This window comes from Leptonotus elevatus, chromosome 18 (genome assembly GCF_054856555.1).
Source record: "Leptonotus elevatus isolate MCC_2025b chromosome 18, RoL_Lele_1.0, whole genome shotgun sequence".
Classification (NCBI taxonomy): domain Eukaryota; kingdom Metazoa; phylum Chordata; class Actinopteri; order Syngnathiformes; family Syngnathidae; genus Leptonotus; species Leptonotus elevatus.
This window is the reverse complement of record NC_141256.1, coordinates 9,613,188-9,628,010: the sequence shown is the minus strand read 5'-3', so window position 1 is coordinate 9,628,010 and position 14,823 is coordinate 9,613,188. Positions and strand designations below refer to the sequence as shown.

Below are 14,823 nucleotides of genomic sequence, written 5' to 3'. Positions count from 1 at the left end.
TCTTGTTATATTACATGTTAAGCTTATAAAGATAGGGTGAGAAGCTCGGCCATCCGGGTGGGACGCAGGGTCTACACTCCTCCACGTTGAGAGGAGCCAGTTGAGGTGGCTCGGGCATCTGTTTTGGATACCTCCTTGACGCCTCCCCTGGAGAGGTGTTCCGGGCAAGTCCCACCGGCGGAAGGCCCCGGGGACGACCCAGGACACGCTGGAGAGACTATGTCTCTTGGCTGGCCTGGGAACGCCTTGGGATCCCTTCGGAGGAGCTGGTTGAAGTGGCTTGGGAGAGGGAAGTCTGGGCTTCCCTCCTATAGCTGCTGCCCCCGTGACCCCAACCCCGGATAAGTGGTAGTAAATGGATAGATGGATGGCTTATAAAGATGCTTTCAGAAGTCTCCAATAATGCATACAGTGATTAATCAGTACAGACACAGGGATCAGGGGTTCAAGCATGGGCGCTTCTAGCCCATTTTTGGGGGTGCTCAAGCATCCCTAAATTGAATCCCAGCCCCCTAACATTTATAAATATTATAATATTGGTTATTTTTACTGGCGTCAACAAAAAGGGTCCGACTAGAAACGATGAAAAACTGCGCAAGGCACACATGGCGCTGCGACTCACATATTTCAAGCAGTTTAAATAGATTTTCGAAGTATCGTTACATCCTTATTGAAGACAAGGTGGGACTGACAAGCTAAATGATTGGATGCCCATGACCAAAAAGTCTCTCCTTCATAAATGTGGGAATGAAATTGTGTTAAAATGTACAAAACAGTTAAATGATCTTGTCTAGCCGGGAACTCGGCAGCCTTAAACCGCTGATACTAGAACTGCCCCTGTGTGCAACAAATTACATGATGCAAGCTGACAGATAATGTCAGCACGAGAGTACTGTACTGTGTCACATTTATGACTTATTTTCGTAATGACTGGCGCTAAGGTTACAGCCTGTGATGTGGCACTGGTAATCACCGCTGAAGGTTTAAGTTCACGGGATCGGATTCTCCCCACATGAATGGTTAAGCACTTCTTTCGATTAGTTTTGTGTGAATGAGGTATTGCTGCCATAAATCACACATGGCGTCTTCCAGTGGTAAACACTTGACGATCAACACGATGCCAGATGAATATATTGAGGGGGCTGATTCTCATCAGAGCTCACTTCTCAAGATTGCTTTTAAACCACATGCTTTCATGTCGCCCTCGCGAAAGAGCAACAGCGCTCACAATCAATTGTCATTCTTCGCTAAACAAACAGTATTTGGTTGAGTACTTTTAGATACATCAGACCAGTAAATGAGCCGATGATGATTTGGTGTGTGAAGACCTTCCTGCGTTTTCTTCCGGCACGGTTACTTCTGCATACAAAGTGGCTAGTGTTCCATTCGGTTGGCTTAGGCCAACTCATTTTTCACAGGAAACCTAAGAAAAAGCCTGCCCGCTAGGACCTTTATCTCCTCATGCAGTGAATGCCATTAATGGCCCGCCACACTCTCTTAATCACATGGAGAGGAAATGTCACCTCGTGAGCATCGCAACAATATACTGTATTGGGTTTTTGGTATGGAGTGGACACACATGTTGGAATAACATTTTCCAGTCACTGATGATACACATAACACACACAATATATATATTTTTCTACAAAGTGAACACACACAACTAGAAAATCATATCACGTTGAAAACACCTTTTCACACTGCACTCACTCAGTGTCACAAAATGATCGGTTGCCAGTTTGCCCATATTTGGAAGTGCTGACGAAGCAGCCTACCAGGAAGTGAATGTTGACGTGTTGCCGCTGGTTAGAGCGTAACGTGACAAGATATATCTGTCATTGTTGCAAAATAAAGCCTTGACTTCGCTGGTTTCAAGAAGGAGGATGAAGACATGAGCAGGAAAACTAATAGCTCAGTAGGAGCTTGGATGTTTAAATCATACAGTTGTTTGTATTATATACAAAAAAAAAGATTGAATCACTCCCCTTGCCGCTCCATTCCGTGGTCCCTGCCTCTTGCCACATACACAATGACTGGGTTTGGCGACATCGCTACTAATTGCAGAGTGAAAAGGGCAGGTGTCTTACGCAATCTATTGTTTGGAGGATGGGATAAGCAAAGCTGGCTAGTATGCAACATAAAGCTTACAGTGTAACATGATAGACTGTACAGTACTTCCACCATGCACCTAATTATTGACAGTATTGGTATTGAGCTGTTATATAATTGCCACTTAAAAAAAAGAAAAGTTTATTAGAATATAATATATTGGACTGAAATAAGTGACATACAGCAAGAGGATACTGTAGAGGGTATCATCTTATGTGATGCTGCCACAGCCGGGCTGTTGCATAACCGTCACCTCCAGCAGTGCTGCCGTTGACTCGGGTACAGTCCAACCCCCCCCCCCCCCCCCAACCCATCGCCCATACATATCCTCCTCGTTAATTATTCTACTTACATGGATTCAGACATGCGTGAAGCCAGCTTTGTCGCTAAACAAGCTGTTGGCACTTGCTCAAGATGTCCCTCCGATCAGCTAACGCTGTCAGCAGAAAAAAGAGCAGGCACAATGAGGCCTAAGAGCAATTTTTGTGACTTCATTAGAATTTGTACATAATGTACTCTGATGATGAAACTGTAGCTTCTAATTAAAGGAGGATGTCATTATTTTGTCATCATATGGTGTATACAGTGGTCCCTCACTACTTCACTACTACTTATTTTGGTTTCACTCTATCGCAGATTTTTAATTGGGTCCATAGCATAATAAATCAATCGCTATGTACAGTAGCACTATTGCTAACTAAAGTGCATTGAATTATTTATTAAAAACATTTCGATGAAAATAAGCATTAATATTCACACTCATATGTATAAAGTATATTAAAACGAAACTTACAGCATTCCTGCCTGATAATTCACCGTGGATGGCAGTGGATAGCATTTGCTTACTGCTCGGTGAAGGCGGAACATGTTGCGTCACGAACCGGAAGTGCTTCAGCGGGAACCGGAAATACCTAATTAAAAACAGGAAGTACATCAAGCATAATACTTTGCCTTTAAACATAAATAAAATTAGTAATTATCCATACAAACAATAAGTAAACATTTTACTTTTTTTATGACAAAGGAATTATTATTTAAAGACATTAATTAATTCACATAGAAAAAGCCTTAAAGAAAACTAGTGTACTGTACAGCTATTTTTCTTTACTTATTTAATAAATGTTTAGTAGGGTGGGGACTGTGTGGTGGGTTCGTTATGACTCAGTAGATGCTAGACCAAAAACAAAAACTATTGATTGAAGAATATTTTACAGTGCAAATCACCTTGACCTCGTCAAACACATCAGCGTCAAAAACGCTCCCTTACATTTTGACGTCACAAACTTTCTAATTTTCTAGTAGATGAATGAGCTCACGTTACCTCTTAATCATAAATGTAATCCTGTCATCCATTGTTGAAGCCCATCTGTCTCCAGTGTCGAAATACATTAGTTCAAAACCCCAAAAAAGCAACGCCCTCTCATTGTAGGGCTAAAGGCATGCCGTGTCACTTGTGACAACCTTGAGCCCTACAGCTTGTTTTGACAGACTTTTTTTTTTGGCACAGGTCAGGTTTAGAGATGTACACCTTCGTTTAGCACGTAGCCTAGATATTTATGCAATGCGGCTATGTTTAAAATATGATGCTTACAAATGAATACAAGTGAATTATTAAGATTTTGCAAATGTTACTTGTTTAACAGAAAAATTTAATCATGTAAGATGCTGAACTAGGTATCGCATCGCAGCTTTCCCCACAGTTTTAATTGTTGTGTTTTATCCTGGAGGCTGAAAACCGCTGAGAGGCTCAGAAATGTTTCTGACTTCCACTGAGATTAGCGTCATGTCTGCAGTCCTGCTTCGGTGTCACTTATGATTAGGTGTCCTCCCAGATGATCTGCAGGAAAATATACCAGGCCTTGTGGAAAAGATCCTCAACAGCCTGCTGGTTAGCCCAGATTGGAGCTGTTTTCTTCGAGGAAAAAATTGAAAACGTTCAGCCACCTTGATGAGCATTTGATATAATAAACCGTTCAATCCTTATTAATAAACTGGAACAGTACGGTATTTGTGGTGTAGCCGGGGGCTAGTTAAAGAACTATTTTAACGGACAATACGTTAAAATGAGACAATACGTACGTTTCGTTAAAAAAAGAACCAGTCTTTTCAGTGAACGAACGGATCACTTCCTGAAGTAGACGAACGGATCGATGAACGAATCTTTTGAACAGTTCTTTTTAATGAACTGATTCTAAAGATTCAGTTCACTTAAAAGAACTGTTATGCCCATCACTATTATTTGAGGTGTGCCACAGGGCTCTGTGCTCAGTCCGAAGCTGTTTAATGTAAATGGCATTTTTAATCACTATTACTTATACTAATTGTAGATGATACAAACATATTCTACAGTAGAAATAATTGTAATGGGCCTGTAAACACTTTGAACAGGGAACTAAAATATATAAAAAAATGGATAGATATAAATAATAATAATGATGTTTGCAAATTTTTGGATTAATTTTTTTGATGCATGTTAAAGTGAACTTTTTTTTTTTTTCATTTACAAATATATTGCTTGTAAAGCTTGCAGGAAGTAGCTAAAACGTTTTATAAGATTAATGTTAATAAGAAAGCGGTAGAACTAAATAAGCTTTCTTCTTCCACCTCCATTTCAGACCAGAACTTTAATTAAGTATTAATTGGAGAATTATGTTTTGATTGTATTGTTTATGTTGACCACCGCCTGAAATAAATGAATTAATGAAATTAATTAAATGACCTTTTAAAACTTCTTTGTAAGCTTGGGTTTGATGTAAAAACAAATGTATAAAGTGGCTGTGCCCCAGGTGAATTTCAAGCAGTCGACTGTCTCCAAAGAACTTCTTACATTTTAGTCCGCCTTTGAAACTCTCAAGGGGATGAGGCAATTTCTAAAGCGACATGTTTTTGATGGCCTCCTGTGACCACGCGAGGACCCGTTCTGGCTATTAGCACCGCTGGAGTCCGAGTTGCGTAACCGATGACAGCCCTCGGTGGCTCACACGCGGTCACGACAACCGCCCTGGCGTGTTGCTGATACAGTAGATAATGATCGCAGAGCAGGAGCGGACAGAAAGGACAGCGGGGCCGTGGGTCAGGCGGCCCCGCGTCACCGCGGGAATTCGTCAGCTCTTAAAACGCAAAAAAAAATGGCTTACTCTGGGTTACGAAGCATTTTGTTAACCTCCTGTCTGAAGTGAAGTTGATGTGTGAGATAATAAGTCACGTTGGGATGTAGTTGGAGTGGCTAACAAATCAGGATGAGACTAAATGAAAAAGACATACATTACATCACATTAAACCAACCCATATATTTGTATATCCTCCTGACTGTATGTATTATTCAGTATGGTTGGTGTGTCGCTTTAATTTTTCAAAGTGTCAGGTGGGCCTCATCTGTGGGGACCACCAGAGGACTTCAGAAGAGTTGCATCATCATAAGAAAAATAAAGGTGAAAAAAAAATGAGAAGCTGTAGCATATATGCACTTAAAGGTCAATTTTGGATCATTAAAAGATAAATTGGCTCATTGGGCCCAGACAACTAAAAACAGAATTAATTTATAGCTAAATGATGTAACTAAGAAACATTAGCTGATAGCGACATTTAGCGGACTATTGTAATCTCTGCTGCCTCACGTGTATCATTTCACACTCCAGTGATAACAATAGGCTTCATGTCAATGAAATGTCATTACAAAGGTCTGGAAAAATGTTTTGTTGTGGAAGTTTTTTGAGTACCAACAAGCTTGATTAGGTTAATTTACATCTTCATCAATTGTGAATGTGAGTGTTAATGGCTGTTTGTTTCTATGTGACGTGTGATTGAGTGTCGACCAATCCAGGGTTTCACCAAAACTCAGAATGACATAATCAGGTTAAGTGGTCACAAGTGCAAATGTGTAGCTGGTCCTGAAATGTGAAAGAACACTGCATAGAATGTTCTGAGCTTTTCATTGTGACATTTTACATGTTCAGCATAAATCTCGCATATGATTTGGTTTTAGAAATATTTTTCCATCTGGAAGAATAGATGAGAACCGTACAAGTTTTGTCACAATCGTGAGCAGATGAAGCTGAATTTGCAATTTAAATAACAGCAGAAAGCCACCAGTGACATGAGCATTGCATGAGCAGCGTTCGTGCTTAACGGGAGGTCAGGTCCGCTTGAGCCACAGCAGTCGCACGAACCTGTCATGTGACGTTTCAGCGGTCTGCCAATGATGGTTTCTTCATCCACATCAATACTAGAGTGGAAGTAAAGGTGTTCTGCTTCTGTGAGCAGGGAACAGAATGGTGCCGTTGCACTTCTTTTAGTGTCAGTAGACATTATCAGAAGTGAAACCAGAAAGGAGGAAATTCAGTTACAAATCTGTAGCACGCACTGGCTTGCAACCATAGTGAGTCAAGGTACTTCAGGAATGAAAATTGGGAGGAAGGGCACAACACATTTTACTATACTATAATAAGAACTATTTGGAAAAACTCAGATCGCTCAGATCCACAATGTTCCCCTTGATAAAATAATATTTTTTTCAAGCTGAGTTAAACAGGTTACATGTCACATTAATGGCGGATTTAAAATAAAATAAAATAAAACAAATAAAAGTTGTATCTTAGTCTCATTTTTAATAGCATACACACTAGCATGGGTGTGTAGACTTCGTATATCGACCGTAGCTGGTCTTTGTCTCCCCCTGGTGTTTTCCAACATGGCGGTTATGATACATTCAAGTTCCTCGGTAAAATTGTGGCTCTCATCTCATCTTTATACGCTGGCACGTCTAAATTCCGTTTACAACGTTGGAGGTATCAACGGTGAATGAAAAGAAAAAAAGATACACATTTGAACTCAATTTATAACGTATACATTTGGCATACAGAAGACCCGAGGCTGCAGAAAACAAAACTATTGATCCTATTAACTGTTATTGATCCTGTCATTGTAGTGCACTTCATGTCTTTATAGAATTACGCAATTTATTTTATTTACTACAAATTGTTGTTTTTTCTTGTCCCATTCGATGTATGTTTTCATTTGACGTACTTAACAGACTTCCTAAAATTACGACAGACATGAAAGCAGCGTGTTGTTGTGCCTGTAGTCAGCTGACCGTGCGTTGTCATGTGGCGTTCACAGTCTGCTGGGATTCCACGGAGACTATAGACTACTCGTTGGTCTCTCTTGTCCCTGCTTCATTTGTCCTGTCCTCCCCAGCATGGCGTGGACCAAATACCAGCTGTTCCTCGCTGGACTTATGCTGATAACTGGCTCTATTAACACGTTGTCGGCGAAGTAAGTAGCTTTGTGTTTTTAACCCCCCAGTGTGCTGTAATGCTAGGCTAACATAAACTGGTATCAAACGTTACCTAGTCGAGCTTCTTTTATTGCTGCTTTCCCACTCGATCGTCTTTTACATGTAATTACTAATTAATTGAAACTGCTAGCATGTGATGCTAGCCGCTAATGATCAAAGAAGAAAAGTGATTGTGCGGATGCACGGTTGACGTGTGTTGTGATAGGCATTGCTGTGGTATGTAAGTAAGTAAGATAAGAAAGAGTACTGCCACGAGAGTAACACGACTCACAACAACATGATCGAAAAACCAAAGTTGGACTTAACACGCTAACATAGGCTTATTATGTGTCTCTCAGGTGCATGTTTCTACAGGAAGGGCAATCTTTATAACTGATAGAGTATAAGCTTTTTATTATTATTTTTTTTTTCAATATAAAATAATGTAATACTATTAGCAATGTTTACAGGGGGAGGACTGATATGGGTCAAGTAACAAAAAAAACAACAACAAAAACGCTTAAGCTTGAGTCTAACAAAGTTGATTGTGTATAGAAAATGTAAAATAATAATAATAAGTCATTCATTTTTGTTTTTTTAATTAATAATTTAGTTACAACCCATTAACCAATCAAAATGCGTTATTTACTAATACATCATTTAATACTTAATATTTACTACTCATTCATTCATGATTTAATACAACATGAATAAAGAATGATCAAATATATTTGAATGAACTCATTTAAAACTGCATTAATGCAACTATTAATACAGAAGTCCCAATAATTTATTACAGCAAATACTTGTTTGTCAGTTTTCTTGATCCGTTTGTTGACCTGCTACCAATAAAAAAAGGTTTGCATCAGCAACTATTTGGCACCATTGCTAGTTATGAAGTTATCAAACGTGGCCCATTTCTACTACTACCACAAAAAGGCCACACTTTTCAGGAAATAGCTTTACGTTGTTATTTAACGTTTTTTCTTATTAAGGCTACGCATTGTGGAAGTATTTGCAGGAAACTCAAATGTCTCTCATGGGGTGTGAGTCCCATACTGACGTGTGCTGTCATGTTTAATGACTTACACACCGACACTGTCAACACATTTTTATTTTTACTTTACAGGGACTTTAAGTCAGTTCAAATTAATAGCGTAGCATACTTTAACACGATGATTCTTCCTTAACTCATTCACTGCCATTGACGGCTATGGACGTCCAAAAAATCATTTGAACTATTTCTATTAGTTTAACATTTTTTTCTCCACTTTTGTAAACAAGAGTATGAAAACCTAGAATTTTTTTTTTATTGTACATTTATTAACAGATAAAATTTGTGATTAATCGTGAGTTAACTAGTCAAGTCATGTGATTAATTACAATAAATAAAAAAAATTGCCTAATACAATTTTTTTTTTTTATTAAATATTAAGTAATGCAGTTAATTATCATCAAAAATTTAAATCGCCTTGCACGATTTAAGAAAAAAAAGATTCTTAAAAATTGGGGACGTCAGGCGATTACATTTTTTAATCGTAATTAATTGCATGACTTCACTAGTTAACTATTAATCACAAATTTTATATCTGTTCTAAATGTACAATAAAAATAATTCTAGATTTTCATGCTGTTAACAAAAGTGGAAAAAAAAGTTAAACTAATAGAAATAGTTCAAATGAATTTTGGACGTCTATAGCCGTCACTGGCAATGAATGAGTTAAATGTATAAAAAAAAAAGGGACGAAGCATAAAGCAAATCGTTTTTCTTGACTTCCCCGATGATGTGTGACGTCAAACATCAATGTCGCCGAGTGCAGTTTAAAGTTCAAAGCACTCCGTGCAGACTTTACAAGCAGCTCATATTGTATTACTGTCAGCTGAGCTTTCACTGCAGTCACATGATGCGGGAAGAGCGAGCAGCGTTTTGTTGCGACTCGTTTGGTCGACTTGAACCGAATGCGTGTTAAACGTACGGGATCAGGTGACGGGGTCCGTTTTGTGATGTCGTCATCACTTTTGAAAACCGCTTTGCCTTGTCATGCACACAGAAACAGGCGACGCATCAGTTACGCTTCCTCTTATAATCTGACTATAAAACCTTTTTTTTTTTTTGGGGGGCGTACGAAAAAGCACAAGGATTCACTCTTTGAGTACCGGTACAGGCTAGTACTAAATATATCAAATTTCATTTATATTTCTTTCTGACGCAGATGATGATTCACCGGTGTCGAATTGCCGCAGTATAGCGCCAACTACTGCCGAGGAAGATTTACACGATGTAAAATTTTCTTTTACGCACCCGTGGCTAGTATTTTTTGAACACCCAATAGTTATAATAAATAAATTCTCAAAAAATTTGTTAAAAATCCACCAAATAAAATATAATTTAAACACATAACACAAACGTTTAGTATTAAAAAAAAACAACGACAACAACACAAAAACCCAGTAATTGAACCCTTCTGTTATATTGCAGGTTAAATTGACCCGGTATGTTTGTTTTGCTGTTTTTGACACTTTTTTGGGATAACGGGTCAAATTGATGAAAGAACATGAGTAATTTTCTTGAGAAACAAAGTTACGTAGTGAAGTGGGTCAAGTGTGTGCAAAAATGGGTACCGCTAATTGTTAGCACTTCAGTGTCTATCGCATTATTAACTCATTCACTACCATTGATGGCTATAGACGTCAAAAATTCATTTGAACTATTTCTATTAGTTTAACATTTTTTCCACTTTTGTTAACAAGCGTATTTAAAAAAAAAATTTGTACATTTAGACCAGATATAAAATTTGTGATTAATCATGAGTTAACTATTGAAGTCATGCGATTAAATAAAAATATTTAATCGCCTGACGCCCTAATGTTAATAATCTATTCTTTTTTTTGAAAAAAGATTATTTAAAAAAAGAAAAGATTATTATAAATTTGGTTTTTGAAAAAAAGATTATTTAAAAAAAGAAAAGATTATTATAAATTAGGTCGTCAGGCGATTACATTTTTGATTGTAATTAATCATGACTTCAATAGTCAACTCACGATTAATCACAATTTTGTTCTAAATGTACAATAAAAACTTTTTTTCTAGGTTTTCATACTCTTGTTAAAAGTGGAAAAAATGTTGAACTAACAGAATTTTTTACGTCTATAGCTGTCACCGGCAGTGAATGAGTTAAGCGGGTCAAATTGACCCATTACAATTTTTTGTAAGTAGTAAATGTAATGACTCAATTAACAACTATAATTATGAATTATTATTAAGAAACGGTGAGTAATGTTCGGTAATATTTCGCTAAAGTGATATTTAGATTTTTTTCCCCCCCAAGTCAGGCACTTTGTATGACGGGTCAAATTGACCCAGAAAGTCCATTTCTTTTCTCATGCACGTGTTGTGACATGTTGACTGTAACAACGTCTTCTTTTGTGACAGATGGGCAGACACGTTCAGTGCACCGGGTTGCCATGGAACCCCGGATCATGCATTCTCGCACCCGTTTGTTCAGGTAACGGCTTTGCTCTGGTTTCAAAAAGATTGCATCATCATCTCGTTTGTGTTTCCAATGTGTTCATCTGGGGTATTTTTGTCACGTAGGCTGTGGGGATGTTCCTGGGGGAGTTCAGCTGCCTGGGCGTCTTCTACATCCTACTTTGTCATGACCGACGCAGACCCGAGCCCAGCATGAACCCAGGCCAAAGTTTCAACCCACTTCTCTTTTTCCCGCCTGCTATGTGCGACATGTTGGCTACCTCGACCATGTATGTTGGTAAGTCGTGGCAGATTGTCTACTAAATAAATAAATAAAATATATTGCCCGACGATGTCATGTTACATTTATATAGTAAGAATGATCAATAAATAACATAAGGCAAATTTAACCCCAAATATTCTTCAGTTGGCTGCACTGAGAGAAAAGGGGGTAAATACTTTCACACGCAATACTTGTCAGTTATTTATTCCTCATTGACGTTCAATACCACTTTTTTCCAGGTCAGGTTTTTGGGATACAACAAAAATGAAGCAACATTTTTTCACCCACGCCTTCTGGGTTTCAAAATGGCTTCCCACTAATATCCCATCAATTTCTTGTCTGCGTTTGTAGCACTCAACATGACCAGCGCCTCCAGCTTCCAGATGTTGCGAGGGGCCGTTATCGTCTTCACGGGTCTTCTTTCCGTGGCGTTCCTCGGGCGCCGGCTGCTGGTCAGCCAGTGGATCGGAATCCTCATCACCATCTTGGGCCTGGTGATTGTGGGCCTCGCCGACTTTGTCAGCGGACACCATGACGACACCCACAAGATCAGTGACGTCATCACCGGTGAGGAGTCCGGCCTTGAGTTTGACATATCTTGATCGTGTTCTGAATAGCGCTGTCGCTATTGAATATTTTTAGAATTGATTCATCTATGGATTATTCAATCAATCAATGAAGCAACCCCCTTCGCTCCCGGCTGTTTGACTGGATTTTGACTGATTTTGCAAGGCCCACGGAATATTGTGTTCTATTGCTATAAAAACATGGAACCTACCAAAAGAAACATTAGTCTCTTCTTTCATCAGGAAGCAAAAGTATATACCTATCTGTTTCTGATTTGCAGCGATTAGCATTAGCATTATTCACAAACCTGTTGAAAAGAGCTTGTTTGCAACATGGCCCTGGTTGATCTCTGCTGCCACCTGCTGGCCGTTTTTTGTATTAACTACCATTGCTTTAAGTGTAAACCCCAGCATAAAAACATTTTAAAAAACAACTTACAAATAAGTTTTTGGGAGAGAAGGGCAATATTTAAAATTTTAAGCAAATTAGTTAATTTTACATTAAAATGTATTACAAAAGCATTTTTTCCCACTGATTACAAACTTATTACTAAGCAGTTGGTGTTAACTTTGTACTTCATATTTGTATACAGTAGTAATTTAATAAAAAAAAAGGGGGGGTGTTGGGGGGAATTTATGTTGTACTATGTTACCGGTTTGGTTATTGTTAGCCAAAGTAAAAAAAAAAAAGAAGATGTTTGCAAATGTCTTATTTAGATTAAACACAGAAGATAATCAGTCATCTTTCATGAAGGACTACAGAAATTACTGTTGATATGCAATTTTAAATTAAAAATATCTCCAAACGAGTTCTGAAAGTAGTGGAACCATAACTGTACTACTTGGATGTGGCCAGCAGAGGGTAGTAATTCTGAACATTTTAGTATTTGCTTTATAAGACTTAAAATACAGAAATAACAACTAATTGAAATAGCTCAAAATCACCCACCACCCAATTTGAACCGCAACTCCTTTCTATTGTGTCCTTCAGGTGACCTTCTGATCATCACGGCTCAAGTCATTGTCGCTGTGCAGATGGTCCTAGAAGAAAAGTTTGTCTACAAACACGACGTCCATCCTCTGCGGGCCGTTGGAACTGAAGGTAAAACAAATATCCACTCTGAGAATGTGTTTTACTCAATAGCTCCAGAAGTCGATAACCAAAAAACGGAAGCACTGGAATCAATTATTTTCTGTGTCCAGGTTTCTTTGGCTTCTTTGTTCTGTCGCTGCTGCTCATCCCCATGTATTTCATCCACGTGGGCCAATTCAGCGACAACCCTCGGCAAGTCCTGGAGGACGCGCTGGACGCCTTCTGCCAAATCGGATTCCGCCCCCTCATCTTGCTGGCCCTGCTGGGCAACACGGTCAGCATCGCGTTCTTCAACTTCGCCGGCATCAGCGTCACCAAGGAGATCAGCGCCACCACGCGCATGGTGCTGGACAGCCTGCGCACGCTGGTCATCTGGGTGGCGAGCCTGGCGCTGGGTTGGGAGCAGTTCCACGGACTGCAGGTGCTGGGGTTTTTGGTTCTCCTGGTGGGAACGGCGCTCTACAATGGACTGCATCGCCCTCTGCTGGCCAGAATACCGTGCTGCGCCGGATTGGCGGCCGTGGAGGAGGACAGCGGTGCGGAAGAGAGGGAGAGACTCCTGGCAGACGGCAGGGTGCAGACGCCCGACCAAAGCTAATCAAGGCGACCCGTGGTTCGCTTTGCACAAGCAAAACATCCTCAAGTCAAGACACTGTACCTTTTTACAAATTTTATATTAAGAGATAGACTTTTAGTACAGTACTGTGGATTATTTTCTTGCATGTTTTAGAAAAAAAAAATCATGAGCAAGATCATTATGGATTTTACTGCCTGACTGTTCTGAATCTTTTCAAATGATAGTCATTTTTTTAAGTGAATTTTATGTTCTAAAATTATTTTTTAATAATGCTGACTGGGCAGGGAGATGCCAAAATGGTGCCAATTTGCTCCGCACAAAAAAAAGAAAGAAAAAAAAAAGATTACAACCTTAAGGCACTACAGCATGTACGTCATCACCACAGCATCAGTTGTGTTCAATATTGAATTTCCGGTATTGAAAGACTATCCAAGCCTCTTAATGCTTGTTTATGGCGTTACATTTTGTCACCTGATGACTGACCTACACATATGTACTCCATTTCACTTTGCTATAAATGAAAAAAAAGGGAACTGCCATTAAATCACACTATTTCAATCATAACCTGGTGAAGAATTGGGATTTATTTCAAAATAATTTTTAAATGGAAAGTCAACCCTAAATATGAAAATATTATTAAATAAAAAATAAATGAATTAATTAATTCAATAATATATATTCTATGCACCCCCACTAGTGTAAACACTGCATTCTGATTAATATTTTGTTTGTGGAACATGAACCAAGCAGCAAAAAACAACTCAACGGGCGGCCATTTTGCCACTTGCTGTCAAATGAAAATGACATTACAGTTGCTCAGGTAACAACCAATCAGGGCTCACCTCTTTTCTAACTTTGGTCATGTGACAAGCTGATCCGTGATTGGACGAAATCTACCGTGAGCAACTACATCGTCATTTTCAGTCAACAACAAGTGGCGAAATGGCCGCCACCTGAGATTGGTAAAAACGGTGGATTTTGCTTCTTATTAAGCAGAATACCGTATTGAACACTGTGAACATATCGCAAAGAAAATGTTAAGCGCGAAAAATAAGTGGCCAATTACGGCACTCCTAGCATTCAACAGCTGACACCTGCCTGGCCCCGCACATCCTGACTCAGCCTAAAATCCTCCCCGAGGACCTTTGTAATGCTTTAATGGTGGCCAAAGGTTAAACCAAAGAATCTCGGGGGATTTGTACACATGACCCTCAAACAGGATGAAGGAAATGTGTTAATTAGCACCATAGACATGATGATTTATGTGCAATATATAATACATACTAAATTGCAGCAATGCAGACCCATGATGGCAGACCACAGAGTGAGCAAATGGCGTTCGAACCTCGTCTGTCCTTGCTAAAATGTCATTAATACCCAAACGCTAATTATTAGCAATATAATTTTTGTATCGTCACACAAAAAAAAACACTTACCCATGTCACAGTGGA

At 39.0% G+C, this 14,823-nt stretch overlaps 1 protein-coding gene and 1 long non-coding RNA gene across 2 annotated transcripts in view; one reads left to right on the top strand and one right to left on the bottom strand.

Moving 5' to 3' along the window:
* Positions 1 to 14,823, bottom strand: part of LOC147158513 (uncharacterized) — a 19,382-nt gene extending 4,559 nt beyond the window's left edge. Inside the window, exons 1-3 of the long non-coding RNA XR_015090938.1 lie at positions 14,809 to 14,823; positions 2,903 to 3,020; positions 2,462 to 2,545 (exon numbers count right to left, since the gene is read on the bottom strand). This is a non-coding gene — a long non-coding RNA (uncharacterized LOC147158513). The remainder of the gene's footprint in view (positions 1 to 2,461; positions 2,546 to 2,902; positions 3,021 to 14,808) is intronic.
* On the top strand, positions 7,223 to 13,936 carry slc35f6 (solute carrier family 35 member F6). Its single transcript, XM_086061303.1, has 6 exons — positions 7,223 to 7,383; positions 10,818 to 10,890; positions 10,980 to 11,151; positions 11,488 to 11,703; positions 12,694 to 12,804; positions 12,906 to 13,936. Exons 1-6 carry the CDS (start codon positions 7,307 to 7,309, stop codon positions 13,391 to 13,393), a joined length of 1,137 nt encoding a protein of 378 aa, XP_085917429.1. The 5' UTR covers positions 7,223 to 7,306; the 3' UTR covers positions 13,394 to 13,936.